At 33.7% G+C, this 20087-nt stretch overlaps 2 protein-coding genes across 2 annotated transcripts; both read right to left on the bottom strand.

Moving 5' to 3' along the window:
- Positions 1 to 1700: 1700 nt before the first annotated feature.
- Positions 1701 to 5384, bottom strand: LOC132718221 (uncharacterized). Its single transcript, XM_060701864.1, has 2 exons — positions 4990 to 5384; positions 1701 to 3886 (listed from the first exon to the last, which is right to left on the bottom strand). The coding sequence occupies exon 2, from the start codon at positions 3839 to 3841 to the stop codon at positions 2795 to 2797; it is 1047 nt and encodes a 348-aa protein (XP_060557847.1). The 5' UTR covers positions 3842 to 3886; positions 4990 to 5384; the 3' UTR covers positions 1701 to 2794.
- A 346-nt stretch (positions 5385 to 5730) lies between these two features.
- LOC132718220 (uncharacterized) lies at positions 5731 to 10172 on the bottom strand. The gene is made up of 2 exons (XM_060701863.1): positions 9862 to 10172; positions 5731 to 8053 (listed from the first exon to the last, which is right to left on the bottom strand). Exon 2 carries the CDS (start codon positions 8007 to 8009, stop codon positions 6597 to 6599), a length of 1413 nt encoding a protein of 470 aa, XP_060557846.1. The 5' UTR covers positions 8010 to 8053; positions 9862 to 10172; the 3' UTR covers positions 5731 to 6596.
- Positions 10173 to 20087: the final 9915 nt, after the last annotated feature.

The raw sequence follows: 20087 nt of genomic DNA, 5'->3' as shown, positions 1-20087 counted from the left end.
GAATAGTACGAAGACATTAATTTTATATCCGAGATGATTCAAATATCAAAACACTAAAATTTTTGGGATGTTTTAGTTAGTTTTCAGATAAACATATAGGCAGAATTAAAACAGTTCAATAGAATTTGTTGTCACGATTTAAAAGTTGGGTGTCACCTATCTCATTGTTGAGTTATCTGCCCTTGAATCAGACTTATTTACTTATTCTAGATCATTTGAAGGCCAGATAACTTATAAATACGAGTTTGTCTATAAAATCTTGATTATTTTTCAGAATTATGTTTTTTTTTTCTCTTTTTATTGTTGATCACAAAACATTATAACATGCAATCCATAATTATGTTATTTCTGTTTGAATTAAAGCTACAGTCTCACTTACATCCCGGCAGAGCCCCGGCAGAGCCCCGGTAGACGTCCGGGGTGATCCGGGAACGACCGGGGTACGACCGGGAACAACCGGGGTACATCCGTAACTCTGCCGGCAACGTCCTGGATGATCCGGGATGATCCGGGAACATCCGGCATTCGACACCGGATGGAATAAAATATTTAATATCACCGGGGTGGTCCGGGATGATCCGGGAAGGTATAGCTTTGCCGGCTTCATCCTTAGCTCTGCCGGGAACGACCGGGGTTATACCGGGGAAGCACCGTAGCTCTGCCGGCACAAACCGGGGATGATCCGGGGTATGATATAGCCGGTAGAGCTACGGTAGAGCTACGGTAGAGCCCCGGTATATGCCGGCAGAGCCCCGGTAACTACAGGCAGAGCCCCGGAGGATAAAGGTAGAGCTACGGTTGATCCCGGTAGAGCCCCGGCAAAGCCCGGATCATTTCAAAAGAATAACGACAATTTGCGATGATTGCACTTGTTTGTATTAAAACCCTTCCCATTTCCCTTCTATCCAGTATGGCATAAGGATTTTTCAGAAAATCATCATGAATTACTATTCTGGAACAATAGATATTATATTAAATAAAAATTATGTATCAATGTTATCATTTTCGGGCGTTTTCAATCCACCGGGGTTCTACCGGGGCTCTGCCTGGATCGTCCTGGGCTCTGCCGGGGCTCTGCCTGGATCGACCGGGGCTCTGCCTGGGTCAACCGGGGCTCTTCCGGCGTCATCCGGGAACGACCGGGGAAGCACCGGCATGAACCGTAGCTTCACCTGGGCTCTGCATGGATGATCCGGAGCGCATCCTGGGTGGTTAGTAGGGATCTACCGTAGTGCTGCCGGGGTAAGTGTGACCGCAACAATAATTTCATCCCGGACCGTCCCGGATCATCCCGGTAACTTACCGGGATGGTCCTGGGCTCTGCCGGGAGTAAGTGAGACCGAGGCTTAAGGGACTTAAAATTCTTTAAAAATAGGAATTTTTTACTTTAGGAAAATAAAACATGTAAGGAAAAGCACAGGTTTAGAGAATAAGAGGATGAGAGTCGCTTTTATTCGTTATTGAAATTTTGCATATTGACTCAAACGGAATTTAATTTTCAATTATTTGCCTTTTTACTGTAGCTATTTTCGTCCTGTTTCAGGTTACTTTAATGTGTGTGTTTCATTTCATATACATTTGTAGTCATATGTTTAACCAACAACAAATCGTCTGAGGAAGTGAATAACATTTAATTTAATTTATTAACTAAACAAACAATAAAAAAGCAAAAACAACATTTTATTTAAGTATCCTTTCATATGTAAATTAAACAGGACATTTAAGATACTATTACAAAATAAGCGTATATTTGGAAGTAATGCTTGTTTTTACATGAATATAACTCCATCCGGTTATTTGATTACACATTTGTAAAGTTCATGTATTAATTTATATGTTGAACATTTTGTGCAAAATTACTTCATTAATATTATGCCATACAGTTTAAATATAATGTCATTTTCATTAATCACATATAAAAACATAATATTACATTTCACAAATGGAAAAAATATTTATAATGAATAAATGTTATATTTATACTAATATACATGTATAATTGTCATTTTTTATTCTAACACTTTTCACATTATTCCCTATTGAAACAAATAGGACGGTCGAGTGCATTATAACACGATACTAATACATAATAAAGGAATGCAACGTCAAATATGAAATATAAACTAAATGCCATCAAGAAAAATTACATCATCATATTAATATCAGTTCTCTTTTTATAAGCATACAAATGCTTTGTAAATATTATTTATCACTCAGACCTATCGACCCCTGCGTATTTGACCTCAAACCTTGCATTATTCTTCAACAATGCACTTAAAATTAATATCTTAGTTTTCTAAACATCAAATACAGTGTTTTTGTATTGTTGAACGGCTTGTATACAATGAGATATATCTATATGTCATTTATAATGCATTAAAAACATACAATTATCTAAAGTCATCTAAAATGCATAATGTCTTAAGTTTTTAATCTCGTGACATGAAAGAAAATGGAAAAACCTGACTAAAATAGTTACCAAGAACCACACAAATAGTCGTTGTAGAACAATATATTAGGAAAACGATACATTTATCATCAGTTGTGAAATAAACCATGAAATAGTGAATTCCAAAGCATATTCCAATTATAATAGAAACAAGCATAAAACATTTTCTTATTGTTTGTGCAATCATTTTTCTTTGAATACTTTTCAAGTATGCCTTAACATTTTGGTTTTCTATATCACGGAAACAACCACCGTTTTCTGCGTTGTTTACTGCATGTTTCGCATACATTTCGGCGGCTTTAATACCATTTTCTTCCTCGAGTACGGCTAAACACAGATTTAATATCATTTGCCGCCGAATTTGGATTTCATGACTGCAGCGTTAATCTCTTTCAAAATTCTCTTTGCGCGTTTCTTATGAATTGTTTTGATCTTCGTTATGTCGCAAACCACGAAATCTGCTGTTATGAATAACAATGATAATGCCATAAACAATAGCATTATTCTTCTCCAGAGGTTTTGAACGTCCTCACTTTCTTCATTCAAACTCTGAATAGCTATATCTCCTTCAACGAGAATCTTTTCCAACATTTCGTCTGATGGGTTTTTAAAGTAAAGAGATTTATATGTATACTCAATGTCATGGAACGCAGATGTTACCGCAAAACAAGGTCTATACATTAAACAGAACTCTTTTGTTTTAACGATATACTCTTCAGCTTCCCGAATATTACCCGCATCTGCTTCTGTTATTGCCATTTTTGAATGGAAAACAATTTGCAATGATGTATTATCTACCCCGTTCGTTTCTGTGCTTATTGCTTGATGCAATATTCGCTTTCGTTCTTCAACGTCCTTGTATTGCTGAATTAGTAAAACTGTAGCTGCTGCTTTTCGCTCCATGGCAAACTGTCGATCATGGACCGATATTTCATCACTACTCATCATGATTTTTTCATCTTGTTTATATATGAATTGCATTAATATTACTCTTTTATCACCCCAAAACAAATTATTATCTATGCAGCTTTTAATATGTTGGTAGTAATCATGTGTCCGTTTAGAATGAGGCATTTCTATTTGTGGGAGTCTCCGGTAACGAATTGTAAACCTTTTTATTCTTAGAGTAGAGGCGATATCAGTATACCCCTCTTCTTCAAATAGAAAACAAAGGTTGTCATAAGACAGATGGGGCAACAAATTGCATAGAAGCTCGATGATTTGTACATACCCAGAATCGTCAAGTGCGCTATGCAAATTACTATATTGCCGTTTATCTAATAAATTAAGTTTTTTCAGTTTTTCAATGAAGCTGATAATATGAAAGTCTCTTCGGGTGTGATGCTGAAATACTTCCACAATACACTGGCGATCCCTTCTTATGTTAGCCATTTTTTTACAATTGGACCAATCAGTATATTGATGTATCAAGGAAATCTGAAATGAAGATAACTAATGTATGCTTTCTAACGTTTATTTGTATAACATACTTTATAGTGCAAGACCATTTTCCATTCACTCTCAAGACCTTTTACATAACACTGTTAAGTTTGTAAGACCATTTATATTTCACCTTCCAGTGTGAAAAATCATTTACATTACACTCTCAATTGTGTAAGACCTTCATATTGCAATCGGAGAATAAAAGAAGACCATTTAAATTGCTCTTAAGTTACATGTAATATCCTAATGTAATTTGTATCATATATGTATATATAATATACATCTGTATTTATCTAATCGAAAATGACCCTGCTTATAGTGAGTTGCATGATAATTGTCTATCAATGGCTTAGAAATAAAACCGTGGTGGTCAAGTCCACTATTTTGGTATGGATACGTTATCATATTGTTTAAGTTGTCACTAGGTAAACATATATAACAAAATGAACTGTGTCATTTACATGTATTTAGTATATATATCACTATCAATAAATGCTGTTCCTTTTTTTGTCCTTTTTATTGTTTATTTATTTTTTATTTTTATTTATTTTTATATATTAATTTTTTATGTTTTTTTATTTATTTATATTTATTTTTTATCTATTTTTTTATTTTTTATTTTTTTTTATATTTTTTTTTTTTTTTATTTTTTTTTTTTTTTTTTTTTTTTTTTTTGGGGGGGGGGGTTATGTGGCACCAACACAGTATAGGTTATATGACGACCTTCCAGCTTAACTGGTGGATGAAGACCTCGGGTCCCCTCCCGTTGCACGAACGGGCACCTAAGTAGATAATTTCCTCACATGAAGGAATAAAAAGTCCCTGTCGGGAACCGAACCCACCGCGGTGAGAGGCAAGTTAACAGATATTGACAAATGGTTTTACCCTTAAGTATATCTTTTATTGTTAACGATCTCAACCACTAGGTCACGGATGCCCCCTCACCGTTTTATGTTTTCTTTTTGACAGTTTCATGCTACATTTACGTATTGAATATATCTCCGATTTACAACTTGGTCTTCTGATTTTGTATCATTTACAAGACATAATTAATTCTACATTAATAAGTAAATAAACAAAACTTATAAAATACTAACCGGTCCTGTCCTAGTTTATTCCACGAAAATTCTTATAATATCCATCCATTTCTTTTATGAATTTGCATGTATTACGATTTGTATATGTAAAAACGCTTAAATATTGTATCAGTAAATCTCACGCTAGATTAACCTATATTTAAATGTCTGGCTCATCATCCCTGAAATCGTCGGAAACAGCTACTTAAAACAATGCAAGTTGACGAACAATTAACTGCAAAATAACACAGAAAATAACCTTGTACTTTCCTGCCATGTTACGTAACAGTCTTTAATGTAATTACATTCAATAAAATTATAAACCCACGCACACCTACACGATCAATATTAGAGGAAATTTGATATCCTTTCCTTTGTTATAAATATTGTCATACAGCAGATTGTATTCATTTTATTGTGTCGTTCTTACGGAATACCGTTCCAGTATAGTACGTGTAATTCACTTAACTTCAATGATTCGATTACCTTTTTGTTTTACCTATAAGACTTAAATAACGACTTTATAAAATCTTAGATAATATAGATTTTTAAGGAAGATAAATTAACTTATCAGTTCTTTATCATTTATTTTTAGCATAGGGTGTGTACGACACATAATTGTTACTGCCTATCATTCAAAAACAAGGCTTATCTTGCAGTTTGCTTGACAATTATTAAAGTTCTATATTAAACCTCCTGTTAAAAAATATATATAAACATAAAAAACATCTTAAGTAGATTCATTAATGTTCATTTATTTTCATAAATAATATACTAATATAAACTTATTTTATAATATCATCTTGTCTAAATGTCTAAAAAAATCATGTTTTACATGACAGACAGACAGACAATTTATTCCAATAAAATTAGGCTTATAAGCCCATGATGACAAAATAAAAGCATATTTACAAGATAACGAACGTACAAAACATTATCACAGTATAATTATGACTTTACAGTAGTGTAGAAATAAAATATTTTACAAATAATGATCTAAATAAAAATATAATCGCGAGAATGCCATTAATGACAATTTTAATATAGGTCATGTTTAGGTGTTTTATTAGTACTTTTTAACGGTTGACGATGCATTTAGATTTAAACTGTTTATATTATAAAATGCACTGACATAATGCGCATTCACCCCATATCGGAACGATAGCGTTGCGCAATAGACCTTTAAATAACAAGCAGAACAAAAATACATGATTACTCTCCATATTTCAAATATCTTCCGGGTTTGAACTGAAAACAATAAACATATAACAGAGTTATAAAGTTACATTTGTATGTGGTTTTACGCTTTAGTATATTAATATCTATAATGTATGCGATTAAGCCAGATTTTATGCGCTTTTAAACTGCATTTCAAATTTCAGTTTTTTACAAAAAATGTTTGATTAATATAAAAGCTCAGTAAGTATTATGAAGCCTTCAATGAATGCAATTTAACTATTGACAATAATTGAATATTGAAATATTTTGCTCATCAATTTAAAAAATAATAAATAAATCACGTGATTTTCATTGTTTTAAATTGTTGTACGACTTGTATACAATGAGATAATTATAGTACATTATAAACATAGAATTATCTAAAGTCATCTAAAATGCATAATGTCTTTTTAATCTCGTGACATGAAAGAAAATGGTAAAACCTGACTAAAATAGTTACCAAGAACCACACAAATAGTCGTTGTAGAACAATATATTAGGAATACAATACATTTATCATCAGTTGTGAAATAAACCATGAAATAGTGAATTCCAAAGCATATTCCAATTATAATAGAAACAAGCATAAAACATGTTCTTATTTTTTGTGCAATCATTTTGCTTTGAATACTTTTCAAATATGCCTTAACATTTTGTTTTTCTATTTCACGAAAACAACCACCGTTTTCTGCGTTGTTTACTGCATGTTTCGCATACATTTCGGCGGCTTTAATATCTTTTTCTTCCTCGAGCACGGCTAAACACAGATTTAATATCATTTGCCGCCGAATTTGGATTTCATGACTGCAGCGTTTAATTTCTTTCAAAATTTTCTTTGCGCGTTTCTTATGAATTGTTTTGATCTTCGTTATGTCGCAAACCACGAAATCTGCTGTTATGAATAACAATGATAATACCATAAACAATAGCATTATTCTTCTCCAGAGGTTTTGAACGTCCTCACTTTCTTCATTCAAACTCTGAATAGCTATATCTCCTTCAACGAGAATCTTTTCCAACATTTCGTCAGATGGGTTTTTAAAGTAAAGACATTTATATGTATACTCAATGTCATGGAACGCGGATGTTATTGCAAAACAAGGTCTATACATTAAACAGAACTCTTTTGTTTTAACGATATGCTCTTCAGCTTTCCGAATATTACCTGCTTCAACTTCTGTTATTGCCATTTTTGAATGGAAAACAATTTGCAATGATGTATTATCAACCCCGTTCGTTTCTGTACCTATTGCTTGATGCAATATTCGTTTGCGTTCTTCAATGTCTTTATAATGTTGAATTAGTAAAACTGTAGCTGCTGCTTTTCGCTCCATGGCAAACTGTCGATCATGGTTCGATATTTGATCTCTATTCATCATGATTTTTTCATCTTGTTTGTGCATGAATTGCATTAATATTACTCTATTATCACCCCAAAACGAATTATTATCTATGCAGCTTTTAATATGTTGGTAGTAATCATGAGTCCGTTTGGAATGAGGCATTTCTATTTGTGGGAGTCTCCGGTAACGAATTGTAAACCTTTTTGTTCTTAGATTAGAGGCGATATCAGTATACCCCTCTTCTTCAAAAAGAAAACACATGTTGTCATACGACAGAAGGGTCAACAAATTGCATAGAAGATCGATAAGTTGTACATACCCAGAATCGTCATGTGTGCTATGTAAATTATTGTATTGCCGTTGATTTATTAAACCGTGTTTTTTCAGTTTTTCAATGAAGCTGCTTATATGAAAGTCTCTTCGTGTGTGATGCTGAAATACCTCCACTATGCACTGGCGATCCCTTCTTGTGTTAGCCATTTGATACAATTGGACCAATCAGTATATTGATGTATCAATACAGTCTGAAATGAAGATAACTAATGTATGCTTTCTAACGTTTATATGTATAACATACTTTATAGTGCAAGACCATTTTCAATTCACTCTTAAGTGTGTATGACCATTTACATAACACTGTTAAGTTTGTAAGACCGTTTATATTTCACACTTAAGTGTGTAAAATCATTCACATTACACTCTCATTTGTGCAAAACCTTCATATTGCAATCTCAGAATGTACAAGACCATTGATAATTGTTTATACATGTCTTAAAAATAAAACCGGAGGTATTAAACTGTACTATTACATGTAATATATTTTCTAGTAACGTGGCTGTCAAGTCCACTATATATCCCGGTCTAAAACGTTATCATATTGTTTAAGATGTCACGAGGTAAACATGTATTTATAATATCACACAATTCAAAGAAAAAAACAAAACGAACTGTGTCATTTATTTAGTATATATATCACTATCAAGAACACTGCTTCTTTTTCTTTTCTGTTTTTATTATTCATTTATTTTCTATTGTTTTATTTATTTTTTTATTCTATTTTATTTAATTATTTTTATTTATTTATTTATTTATTCATCTATTTTTTTCGGGGGGGGGAGGGGGGGGGTGTACGTGGCATCAATAAAGTAAAGGTCATATGACCTTCCAGATTTACTGGGGAAAGAAGACCTTGGGTGCTCTTCCTCGCATTATTTCAGGCACGAACGGGCACCTAGGTATAGATAACTTCCTCACATTTAGGAATCAAAATTCCCTGTCGCGATCCGAATCAAGCGCGGTGAGAAGCAAGTTGAAGTCAGCGACCTCAATCAGCGAACTAAGACACGGACGCCCCCTCACCGGTTTATGTTACTTTTTGACAGTATCATGCTACATTGACTTATAAAATATATCTCCGATTTACAATAGAGGACTTCTTCTTGATCTTCTGATTTTGCCACCGACGACCCGTATCATTTACAATACAGCTATTTCAAATTAACAATTCTAACACTATCGGATTTTTTTCTATATAAACAAAGAAGGCCCGAAGCGTGCATTATTCTACAACAATGCACTCGCCGTTCCTATTATCTCCCTGTGTATTTGCACATTGAGGGCGCCATTTTGTTTGAAAAATCTGATAAATAAAGACAATTTTTTGTCGAATTTTGTTGTGAAAACTATCTAGAATGAAAGAAAATGGTCTAACTAAGATAATGTATCCGAACACCAATATCTTTTATTCAGTCGTTAACGCTATACAGACGTTTAAAGTATTGTTTACGTGACGTCACAATGTAGCGCCAAACAGCACGTGCAAAACAATCAAATCAAGTACGCTATTTTAATGTCGCAAACGAGTTAAGTTTTACATTTTTTTCACTTTTTATCATTTTTATTTCGCTTGAAAAATTATAGAGTGAAATAAAATAAACAAAGTTTTATCAACGTTTTCAAAATGCGTTATTCTCAAAATGTTTCTACACACTGAAGATTTTCATACCACTGTAACAGCCTTTAAAGAACGTTTCTATTGGAAACTCTGAGGCGAAAACAAATTTAACCACCAAACATAAAGTCCAACATTATAATAATAATTAAATTTTTTCTTGACGTGTTAGAATGGAAAAAGATATTAATTCTTTGTGCATTATTATATAATAATGCACGTTTTTCGTTCAAATGCTTTGTAATTAATCACTCAGGCCTATCGGCCTTCGTGATTATATTTCTACGCATTTGAACTCAAACCGTGCATTATTCTACAACAATGCGCTCAGAATTGATATCTATTTCCTAAGTAAAGAAACAAAACGTATAAAATACTAACCGGTCCTAACCTTCCAGTTTATTCCAGAAAAATTCTTATAATATCCTTTTCCTTTTTATGAATAGACTCTGTTACGCTTTGTATATGTAAAAACGACGCTTAAATATTGTATCAGTAAATCTCACGCTAGATTAACCTATATTTAAATGTCTGGCTCATCATCCCGGAAATCGTCGGATACAGCTACTTACATCAATGCAAGTTGACGAACAATTAACTGCAAATTAATTTAGAAAATAACCCATGTTACGTAACAGATCTTTAATGTTATTACAAAATAATTTCTCTATTCAATACAATTATGAACCCACGCACACGATCAATATTAGAGGAAATTAATACCACTGCCTTTGTCGTAGATATTTGCAGACAGCAGATATCATTGATTTTATTGTGTCATTCTCCTGTATAGTACGTGTTATTTGCTAAACTGCAATGATCCATTACCTATAATAGACTTAGATAACGATATTATAAAACATAATATAATAAAGATTTTTAAGGAAGTTAAACAGTTAAAATACACCAAAACAACACATATTTCTTTAATCTTTACTAGTTTCGACTGTTGTCTTCATCAGAAGTTAAATAAACTTATCAATTCTTTATCATTTATTGAAAGAATTGGTGTGCACGACACATAGTTATTACTGTCTATCATTCACACACACAAGGCTTATCTTGCAGCTTGCATGACAAGGATTAAGGTACCCATCATGTTATAAAATATAGCTTTATGTAAATTCATTAATGCTCAGTTTTTACACTTATTTTCTTAAAACAAGAGACAAACTATTTTGTAATAACATCTAGTCAAAATAACCATCATGTTGAAATAAAATATTTGTAATAAAATAATTAAGCTGAGTATGCCATAAATGACAGTTTTACTGTTGGTCATGTTTAGGTATTAAATTAGTGCTTTTTAACGGTCGATGATTAATTTCAATTTAAACTGTTTATATGTATCAAATTCAATAATTCAATTCAATATTTTATTTGCAATAATCAGCATACAAAATGCCTCTGGCAAAGGTTAACAAACTACAATATACATGTATATACAAATAAAATAGTGAAAAACAGAATCTCTAAAGAAAGTCCAACACGGCAAAATTGTAAAATGTTGCAGGCTCGGTTTGATTGAGCCTGTTCATGGACGGTACTGGAAAGTGCAAGTTACCGTCCACGCCCCCTAGCACCGGCTAAAGCATCACACATGCATCAAATGACATATAATTGTTACATAATCGTTACATCATTGCGAAGCTGATTTGGAGAAACAGTAAAGTATATGACTAAAGTATATGACATGCATTAACTTACATATTAATTTCATTTCTTTTCAAAAATGCTTCATTTAAAAATTTCGATACATTCAGTAAAGTTGACTGTTTTGTACTTGACATTAAACTATAAAATTTAGGTAAAGATGGCCATGCTGTGTTTGGAAAATATTTCTTGCGAATTTCAGAATAATGAGTACAGATTAAAAGAAAGTGGTAATCACTTTCAACAACATGCATTGTACAATGTTCACACAATCTATTCTGTCTATCTATACCTCGATAACGACCAGTTTCTATAGCTAGATTATGACTGCTTAACCTAAAGGATGCAAACAGTTTCACTAATTTGTCACTTTTTATTTTGTTAAGTTATTCCTCTGATTCAAATAAGTTTTAAATTGAACATAATAAGATAATTTCGGCAAATTATTGATTGTCGTATGCCAATGTTGGATAAATTGATCTCTCAATCTTAGTGACAAAGTAGGAAAATAGTTTACATCTTTATTAAAATTATCCCATATATCATTTAAACCAAGTTTATACAATAGTTTTTTTTACAGAGAGAGCCCAATTTTGATCATTATTACCATTACACTCAGTAGAAAATAACTTACACATTAATGACTCTGGATTTGATTTTTATTTAGTGTAATATAATATTTGAGAGATTTTTCTTGGCAAATGACTTATAAGAGGAATCCCCCTCATTCACCTAAAACAGCGTAATTTGGAGTCTGCGATTTCACACCTAATATGGTTTTGCAAAATTTTATGTGAATCTTATCAACCTCTTTAGGACAATATATTCCCCATACTTACAAGCAATATTGGTGCAACTAGGGAATCAAACGGTTTAAGCTTCGTTATAATATCGACATGTATTCTTGTAAAAAGACTTAAAAAATTGTACATTGCCTTTAAAGCCTGATCAGAAAGAATTTTAGTTGTTTTAGCAATGTTACCATTTGAAACAAAAGTCACTCCTTGATAACAGAAACTGTCTACAATATCAATAACAATATCATCAATGTAAAATTGTCTTTGCTCTCGAGATTTACGTTTTTCATTTCTTTATATTGATCTTAAGACCACATTGTTTCGAATATTCATATACATACTTAAGGTGATTCTGTAAAGTATTAGGATCGGTAGAAAATACAACCATATCATCTGCAATAAAGTTTCCTTTTAAAAGGAAAGGCTTGCTCAGTTGTGCCATAATCCCTTCCCTTTTAATTTTTTTTGTTTCAATTTATTATCACAATTTTTTTTAATTACGGTATTTGTATATCATAAAGGGTTTATTTAGTTGTTTTTTTTTCTCGAAAAAAAAGTTTCACTTTTAAAGGGATATGTAGGGTAAGCCCAAGACTGGACGAGCACCTGTGCCCATTTGTTTGAGCACCAGTGTTATGCGTGCAAATTTGGACCAAATAGGGACCAGAAGTCCACTGATTATAACTGAACGGGAACATGCTGACGATAACGGTAGCAACTTTCTTTTGTAAAAACGAATGTTTTTTGTCAAAAACGATTCGAAATCTATTCTCTATTGTATAAAACTAATAAAGAAAATAATCAATCGTAAAAATACTAACATTGGCTCTCACGTGGAGATCAATCTATCATACTGAAGGGAAACAAGTGTGCACATTTCATTTCCACTTTTTTCGCAGAGAGTCTTTCGTTTTGGCAGTTGCTAATTTCATTTATATAGCAGCTTTAGAGACAAGTAAATGCACTAAAAGACTTCGTTACGTGGTTCAAATTAATAAGCATGTATCAACTATGTTACACCTAAAATATCATATGATCGACAACACAGGAGATCAAGCACGTGGCAAGGTAAATGATATGCATGGGCTACTTTTAGATTACCTCACCAAGACGTTTAAACTCTGTCAGTAGATCTAAATATAACTTGATCATGCACTTATATTCTGCGTGATTCGGTCACGATCTTTTGATAAGCAGGACCGCCCTTTGGAGACGGAATACTACTACAGTAACCATTCTCTATTGTATAAAACTAATAAAGACAAAAACCAATTATAAAAGAAACTAACTTTTGCGTCTTGAAAAAGAATTGAAACGGAATCAAGTAAAAATAGAAATCCTATTTATATAAACAAACTGGGATTACCGAAGTAACTAAAATAGCTTAGATTTCCGTAATATTACTTCTACTGATTCCGCAGTATGACGGAATCGCCCGCATTGTCACGATTGCAATCGGAACTACATCGGCTATTATCATTTATCCGAAGAGTGACGGAAAGGGCCGAAAAGTTGCGATTGGCACGATTGCAGCTGGTTTCCCGTTCAATCATGCACTAACAAATGAAAGCAGGAAACCACCTAACCGGAACAAGTTTTCCAAAACAAAAAGCAACATAAATACACATAATTGGTTAAGATCATAGTCTGATAACCTATTAAGGTTAATGTTTTTGCATACATCATTTATGAAGAGTATAAACATTATCGGTGAAAGTGGCTCTCCTTGTTTCAATCCAATTTATATATCGAAAAAATCTGAAAATTTACAAGCATTTTTAACACATGACGAAACTTTTTCATATATTGCTTTTATCATATTCACCATTTTACTGCTAATTCCCCCCTTTTTAAAAATTTTAAAAAAAAATTCCTCTATTAACTTATGGAAGGCTTTTTCGTAGTCTAAAAAGCAAAAATACAATTTCTTTTTTATATTAAACCCCTTTTTTGGTTTAATAAATTTTGAAAAATTGAAAAATTTGGGGGAAAATAAAGGGTTTTTGATTTTTTTGAATCCCAATTTCCCTTACCTGGGGAAATGCTACATTCAAAATTTTTCGCTTGGGGGACCTATTTTTATGACTCGCTTGTTTTTTCCCAAACCCCTTCATTTTCGGGATAACCAATCAAGCAGGCATTTCCCGGGTTTGGGACCACGTAAACCCCCCGTTTTTCTTGGGGGGACCTCCCAAATCGCCTTTGAAAAACCCTGAAGGTCCTTGGGGGAAGGAGGGGGGTTTTCATTTTTGGGGGCCTTTTCTTTTATGGAAGTATTGTATTCATAAAATCATAACTTTGATTTTCAAATTTATCAATTTTATTTCATACAATACGTTACCTAGAATGCTACATTCAGAATTTAATCTGATTTGGAAGCAATATTTAAACAGGAAGGTGGGTTTCAGTTTTAACCAATATACTAAAAACAATATAAACCCAAAATAACAAAGTTTATAAACTCTAAAATGTACTTACTAAGTACTGAATCCTGTTTCTTCAGGCATCTTTGAATATCTAAATACTTGAATGCAACTTGGTGATATACCATATGAAATATCCTGTACAACCCACTGGTGATATACCATATGAAATATCCTGTACAACCCACTGTCTGTACCCGAAGTACCTTTAAAAACCAATATTACTGTACATCCCATTGTTATATACAATCTACAGTATATATATTCTGTACAACCCATATGTACAACACTTAAACGTATATCAGTTTTAAAAAACTATAAACACTGAAATTTCCTCAAATTCGACTCGCCAAGATACGACTGACAGTTCGTCTATTTATCACGAGTAGTTTTTAGAAAATCTACATTTACAAGTAGTGAAATAATGTTTCACAAAAGTGGTCTCCTTAGACCAGTCAGCGGACTCCATCACGCTTTTCACTGTTGCACCGTCGTGGAAAAGTGCCCAAGAAGGACCTATACTTCTCGTTGAGTGACCTTTCACATTTTTAATGTTCTTTTTTTACTGTTCTTGTATGCATATTTGATAACTTTGACAATCCATCTTGAAATTGTCTGTGCTGTAAACTGGTCGATGAGGTTTTGTTAACCGAAAGAAATAGTTCAGTGACATCAGATTCTGTACCTATATTTCGAAAATTGTTCAGTGCGTTTTAAATACACAGCCAAACAGCGTTTAGGATCTAATAATTTGTTCTTTGGAAACGCCGAATAAACACAGGTGTAGGAACATGATTTGGTCTGTCTTGCTGGAAAGGCCTTGTCTTATGAATCTTATACCTTTATTTTGTATGTTAACATTTCCCTCACCAAGCTTGAGATTCTGCAAATCACTACATCGTCTGAAAGATGTTACAGCAATAAGGAAGCTTGTTTTCCATGTAAGATTGCTTCAGGGACGCTTTTCTCAACGGTTCAAAGGAGTCTCTGTTAGTGCCTGTAAAACAAAAAGGTAAATCCCATTCAGGAACAAGTTTTTTTAAAGGTGGTCTTTCATTTAAATACGCCCTTTTAAATGCCTTATGACTACAGGGGGTGTTATGTTTCCCGCAAAATTTTCAACCCTAGGGTGTCGTAAAACGACATATATTAATAATATTATCATCATAATAAGCAAATAGAAAGATAAAATTTTCCTATATGAGGAAACCTGAAAAAAAATTTTTCAGATAAAAAAAATTTTTTATGCATTTTTTCAAAAAGTGCGGGTTTAGGGTAAATTTTTGGTTGTTAAACTCCCCCAAAATATTTGAAAAATTTTAAAATTTGGGATCTAAAATTTTTTCTTATTTCCCCAAATTTCCCCCCTTTGAGGCGGGCCCATTTTTAAATTTTTGGGGGGGTTTTTTTCCTGAAAAACCCCTTTTTTTCATTAGTATTTTGTCGATAGGGAAGGCCATGCGTCAAAATTTAGAATCTCGGGTTCGGGGATTTTAAAATTCCCCCCTTTGACTTGAACACAATTAGATCCGATGCACGGTAAGTATCAGTGGTTGTGCAATCAACATTTGCCAGTAGAATCGAAAACCCAATGTTGACGCGGGGCCAATTCGGCAGCAATTATGAATTAGTGTACACTGATATTTCTGGCATGTGAGAACAGAAACCACACGTGGTATCAAACTTTATCGGTGGAAAATGCATAGGCATACATGTTCGTCCATGCGATTGAGAGGGCATTCCACTGCATATGCCGCTGGGTGAGGAATCCAAGTACAAAAACAGTTGTGTCTGTTTTTTTTTCTATTGTCGCAAACAGATCCATCATTGGAAAAACCCAGATGCTGAAAACTTTCCTCACAACTGTTTTGTTCCAAGGACCACTCTGTCTCCTTTACTCTTGTATCTGCTCAGAGCATCTGCCAGTATATTCTTGTCTCCAGCTATATGAGCTGCTTTCAGTGACATGCCATTGGCTAGTGCCAATGTCCAAAGATCCCAAGTTTTCTGGCAGAGATTCAGAGATTTCGTACCCCCCTGTTTTGTTGATGTATTGTACAACTGTCATATTGTCCGAGCGTATCAATTACATTTTTGTGTTTCAGGCGGGGTAGGAAATGTCTTACTGTTCTGATCACAGCTTCCATCTCCAAACAATTGATGTGTTGGAGTTGTTGTAAAGGAGTCCAACGTCCTTGCACAGTAAGGCTGTTCATATGTCCACCCCAACCCCATTGTACTGCTTTGCATCTGTGGTTATCGACACATTTGTTTGACTCTGTAGATAACCACAGCCCTTGAGAATGTTCACTTCCTGTAACCACCATTGTAGATGATATTTTAGTGAATGTGAAACTGGTATTACATGTGAAAACGACATTCTTATGGGACTCCAATTTTGCAGCAAATGAAGTTGGATCGGACGCATGAACAACCTTGCATTTGGTATCAGATCCAGACAAGAAGCTATTTTGCCTAGAAGTATTAAATAGTCTCTGGCTGTATTCTGACCCAAAAGTAAATTTTTTGCCGACATTTTCAGGCCTGCAACTCTCTCTGGAGTTGGAAATACTAACCCCTTGTCTAAAGCAAACTGACCCCCTATGTAAGTTACTGATTGTGAAGGGACAAGATTGGATTTCTTTTTGTTGACTATGAAACCTAGCTCGAAAAGAAGATTCAGCATTGTTGTACGATTCTGAATCAGATAATGTTTGGACTGATTTATTGATAACCAATCGTCTAGATAAGTCAATAGGCGTATGCTTTGTTTTTCGAAGATGTGCAGCTACTACTGCTGTGATTTTTGTAAATACTCTTGGAGCTACTGTTGGTCCAAAGCACAGAGCTCTGAATTGATAAACTATTCCCTTGTAACAAAAACGGAGATATTTCCGATGTTTTTTGTGAATAGGGATGTGAAAATAAGCATCCTTTAAATCTAGACTGAATGCCCAATCCCCTTTTCGAACTAGATTCAGCACTTTTTTCATAGTATCCATCTTGAAATGTGTTTTCTTGAGATACATGTTGAGGGGTTTGAGATTTATTACTGGTCTCATTTCCCCATTCTTTTTGGTTACTAGAAATAATGTACTGTAAAAACCGGTTCTTATCATAGTCGGATGGACTGTTTCTATAGCATTTTTCTTTAAAAGCTCTTTGAATTTCTATACCGATTAAATCTGAAACTCTTGAATTTACTTTTGTATGCTTTATGCCCAAAAACGGTGGCTTTTTTTTATAAATTCCAGTTTGTAGCCATTTTGAATAATATCTAAAACCCATTGATCGTTTGTTATTTTCTGCCATTCTGCAAAGAAATGACTGAGTCTTCCCCCCACAGGTATCTCTGGAAATTTTGCTATAGTACTTACCGAGTCATTTTCTATCTGATCGTCCACGTCCTCTGCCAACAGATTTGGAGGTATCGGGACGGTTTGATTTACCATAGCTGAATGCCCTGTCTCCCTGATATTTACTGGAGGAGTTGACTGCAGATACTGTGACTTTTGGAATACGAAAAGTATCTGAAACTATTGGAGGAAGTTACAGTGCGCTGTCTGTCATATAATGGCTTTTTTTGCAGGTGGTTCATTAGCCTTTGAATTTGAATTCAATTTGCGTTTATACACTGTATCTTTTTTTTGCGAAAATCTGGCAAAAGTTCATCTATTTGCTTTTTTCTTTCTTTGCGTTGCTTTAACAAAGTTTCAAAATCTGGACCAAAAAGCCCTTCACCTGATAGTGGTAAACTTGAGAATTTCCCATGATCATGTAATTCAAAGAGAGATGTGTCAGACATAGCTAAAGATCTTCTAATTATGTGGAAAAAGGCTCCTGTCCGGCCAAACTGATCCATACTTCTGGTAGTGATAGCAAAAATATTTCTCACTTGTTTAACTAGATCTTCAGAATCAAAATTACCTGTGAGAAGTACCTGTAATAAATTCCCTAGTCCTTGTTGAACATAGGCCTGAGTTATCATTCCTATGCGAGCTGCATGGGAGCCTTTGTAGGCAATTCTTTCTACACTCTTGCAAGGTTGAGAATATATAAACTCGTCATCCCTTTGGGTTTAGAATTTGCGAAGGATGCTTTTTCACCATGTTTTCTTATAAGTAAAGATTCAAATAATGGATCAATTTGAGGTACTTGAAGAAATTTTTCTGTTTCTTTGCTAACTGGAAATTCATCAAGTAGATTTTCATTATAGGCTGACAAATGTTGTGGATTCTTAGTCCTATAACTGTTTGAAATTACAGATTTCTGAGCATCATCAAGTAATATACCATTCTCTTCCGGTTCTTTACTTGGTAAAAGAGCGTCATCTCCAAATAATTCAACAAGACAACTTTTTGTTTTTTCAGACAACGTTGAATTTGAATCATTTTTATCACACGACTTCTGTAATTCAGAATTAGAAGCTTCTGGATCAATGTCATTCAAATAATTATCAACATCCGTATTTGATGGAATTGTAATGATGTCATCACGTTTTGATAAACCTGAATTCTTATCCGAATTTCTTCTATCCGAAATATCGTCATCTGTACTATCAGAATCAGAATATGGATTTCCGGGAGAATGTTTGGAAGATAAAATACTAAAGAGACGGTCTAACTTACTGTCCATACACTGAATTTTCGAATCAAATTTTTCTTCCAGCATCTGATATTTAGTTTTTCCCGAATCTTTGCTTCGAGAATTTGAACGTTTCTTAGTCGGGGTTTTCCCTTGAAACTGCACAGAATCTCCCTCGCCTTCTAATTGCGCTTCACGCGAAGGCGTGGATTCATAATCCAATATTTCTCCGTCTTCTTGCTCTTTGGAGCGACGGATTTGTTCTTCCGACATAGTATTGTCAAAAAATAATTTTCACAAACAAATATAAAATAAGATATGAGTCTACTGGAGCGATGTAAAACACGTCCGATTTGTACGGTCGCCAAGAACGAAAGCGAGGTCACGTGGTCTAAACGGAAGTGCGTGCTTGATTGGTTATCTGAAAGTGAGGTTGGGAAAACACTCACTAACCAAAACAAGCGAGTCATAAGTAGGTCGCAAGCGAAATTCTGAATGTAGCATTCTAGGTAACGTATTGTATGAAATAAAAATATACAATCGGTTGTGCTTTTTTTATCTCTGAAACCAAACTGATTTTCACAAAATATATCTTCTGTCTCGCACCATTTGTTTATTCTGTTTCTTAAAACAAGGGAAAAAAGTTTAGCCATGCTATTCACAAGAGAAATACCCCTGTAATTACTAGGATCGGATTTATCACCCTTTTTGTAAATTGGGACAATTATCCCCTTGGTCAAAGAATCAGGATAAACCCCTGCATCATAGATAATGTTAAATAATTTAACTAAGTATGGTGTAATGAAATCTTTAGCGTCGATAAAAAATTCGGCCACAATTTTATCCGTTGATGCAGCTTTATTTCTATTGCATGAGGAAATCGCTTTTAAGATTTCATCTTTGGTGATTTTTGTATCTAAAAAGTTTACTTCTAAATCATTCATATCTGTGTTTCTTGGCATGTTACAAACTCATCTAAAGGAACATCGAAGTTTGTACTCTCCTTCTTATTTCGGAATTTAATAATTTTCTGCCAAAATTTAAGAGGTGATCTTTTAAATATTCTTAATAAAATAATTCATCAAAATAATGATCAAACCAACTAATGTATATATCATGATCTATATAATGAAATAACAATATAATTATT

This window comes from Ruditapes philippinarum, unplaced genomic scaffold (assembly GCF_026571515.1).
Source record: "Ruditapes philippinarum isolate M1 unplaced genomic scaffold, ASM2657151v2 ctg1035_1_1_1_1, whole genome shotgun sequence".
Lineage (NCBI taxonomy): Eukaryota > Metazoa > Mollusca > Bivalvia > Venerida > Veneridae > Ruditapes > Ruditapes philippinarum.
Note: the sequence above shows the minus strand (reverse complement) of the source record. Positions and strands in the feature narration are given on the sequence as shown.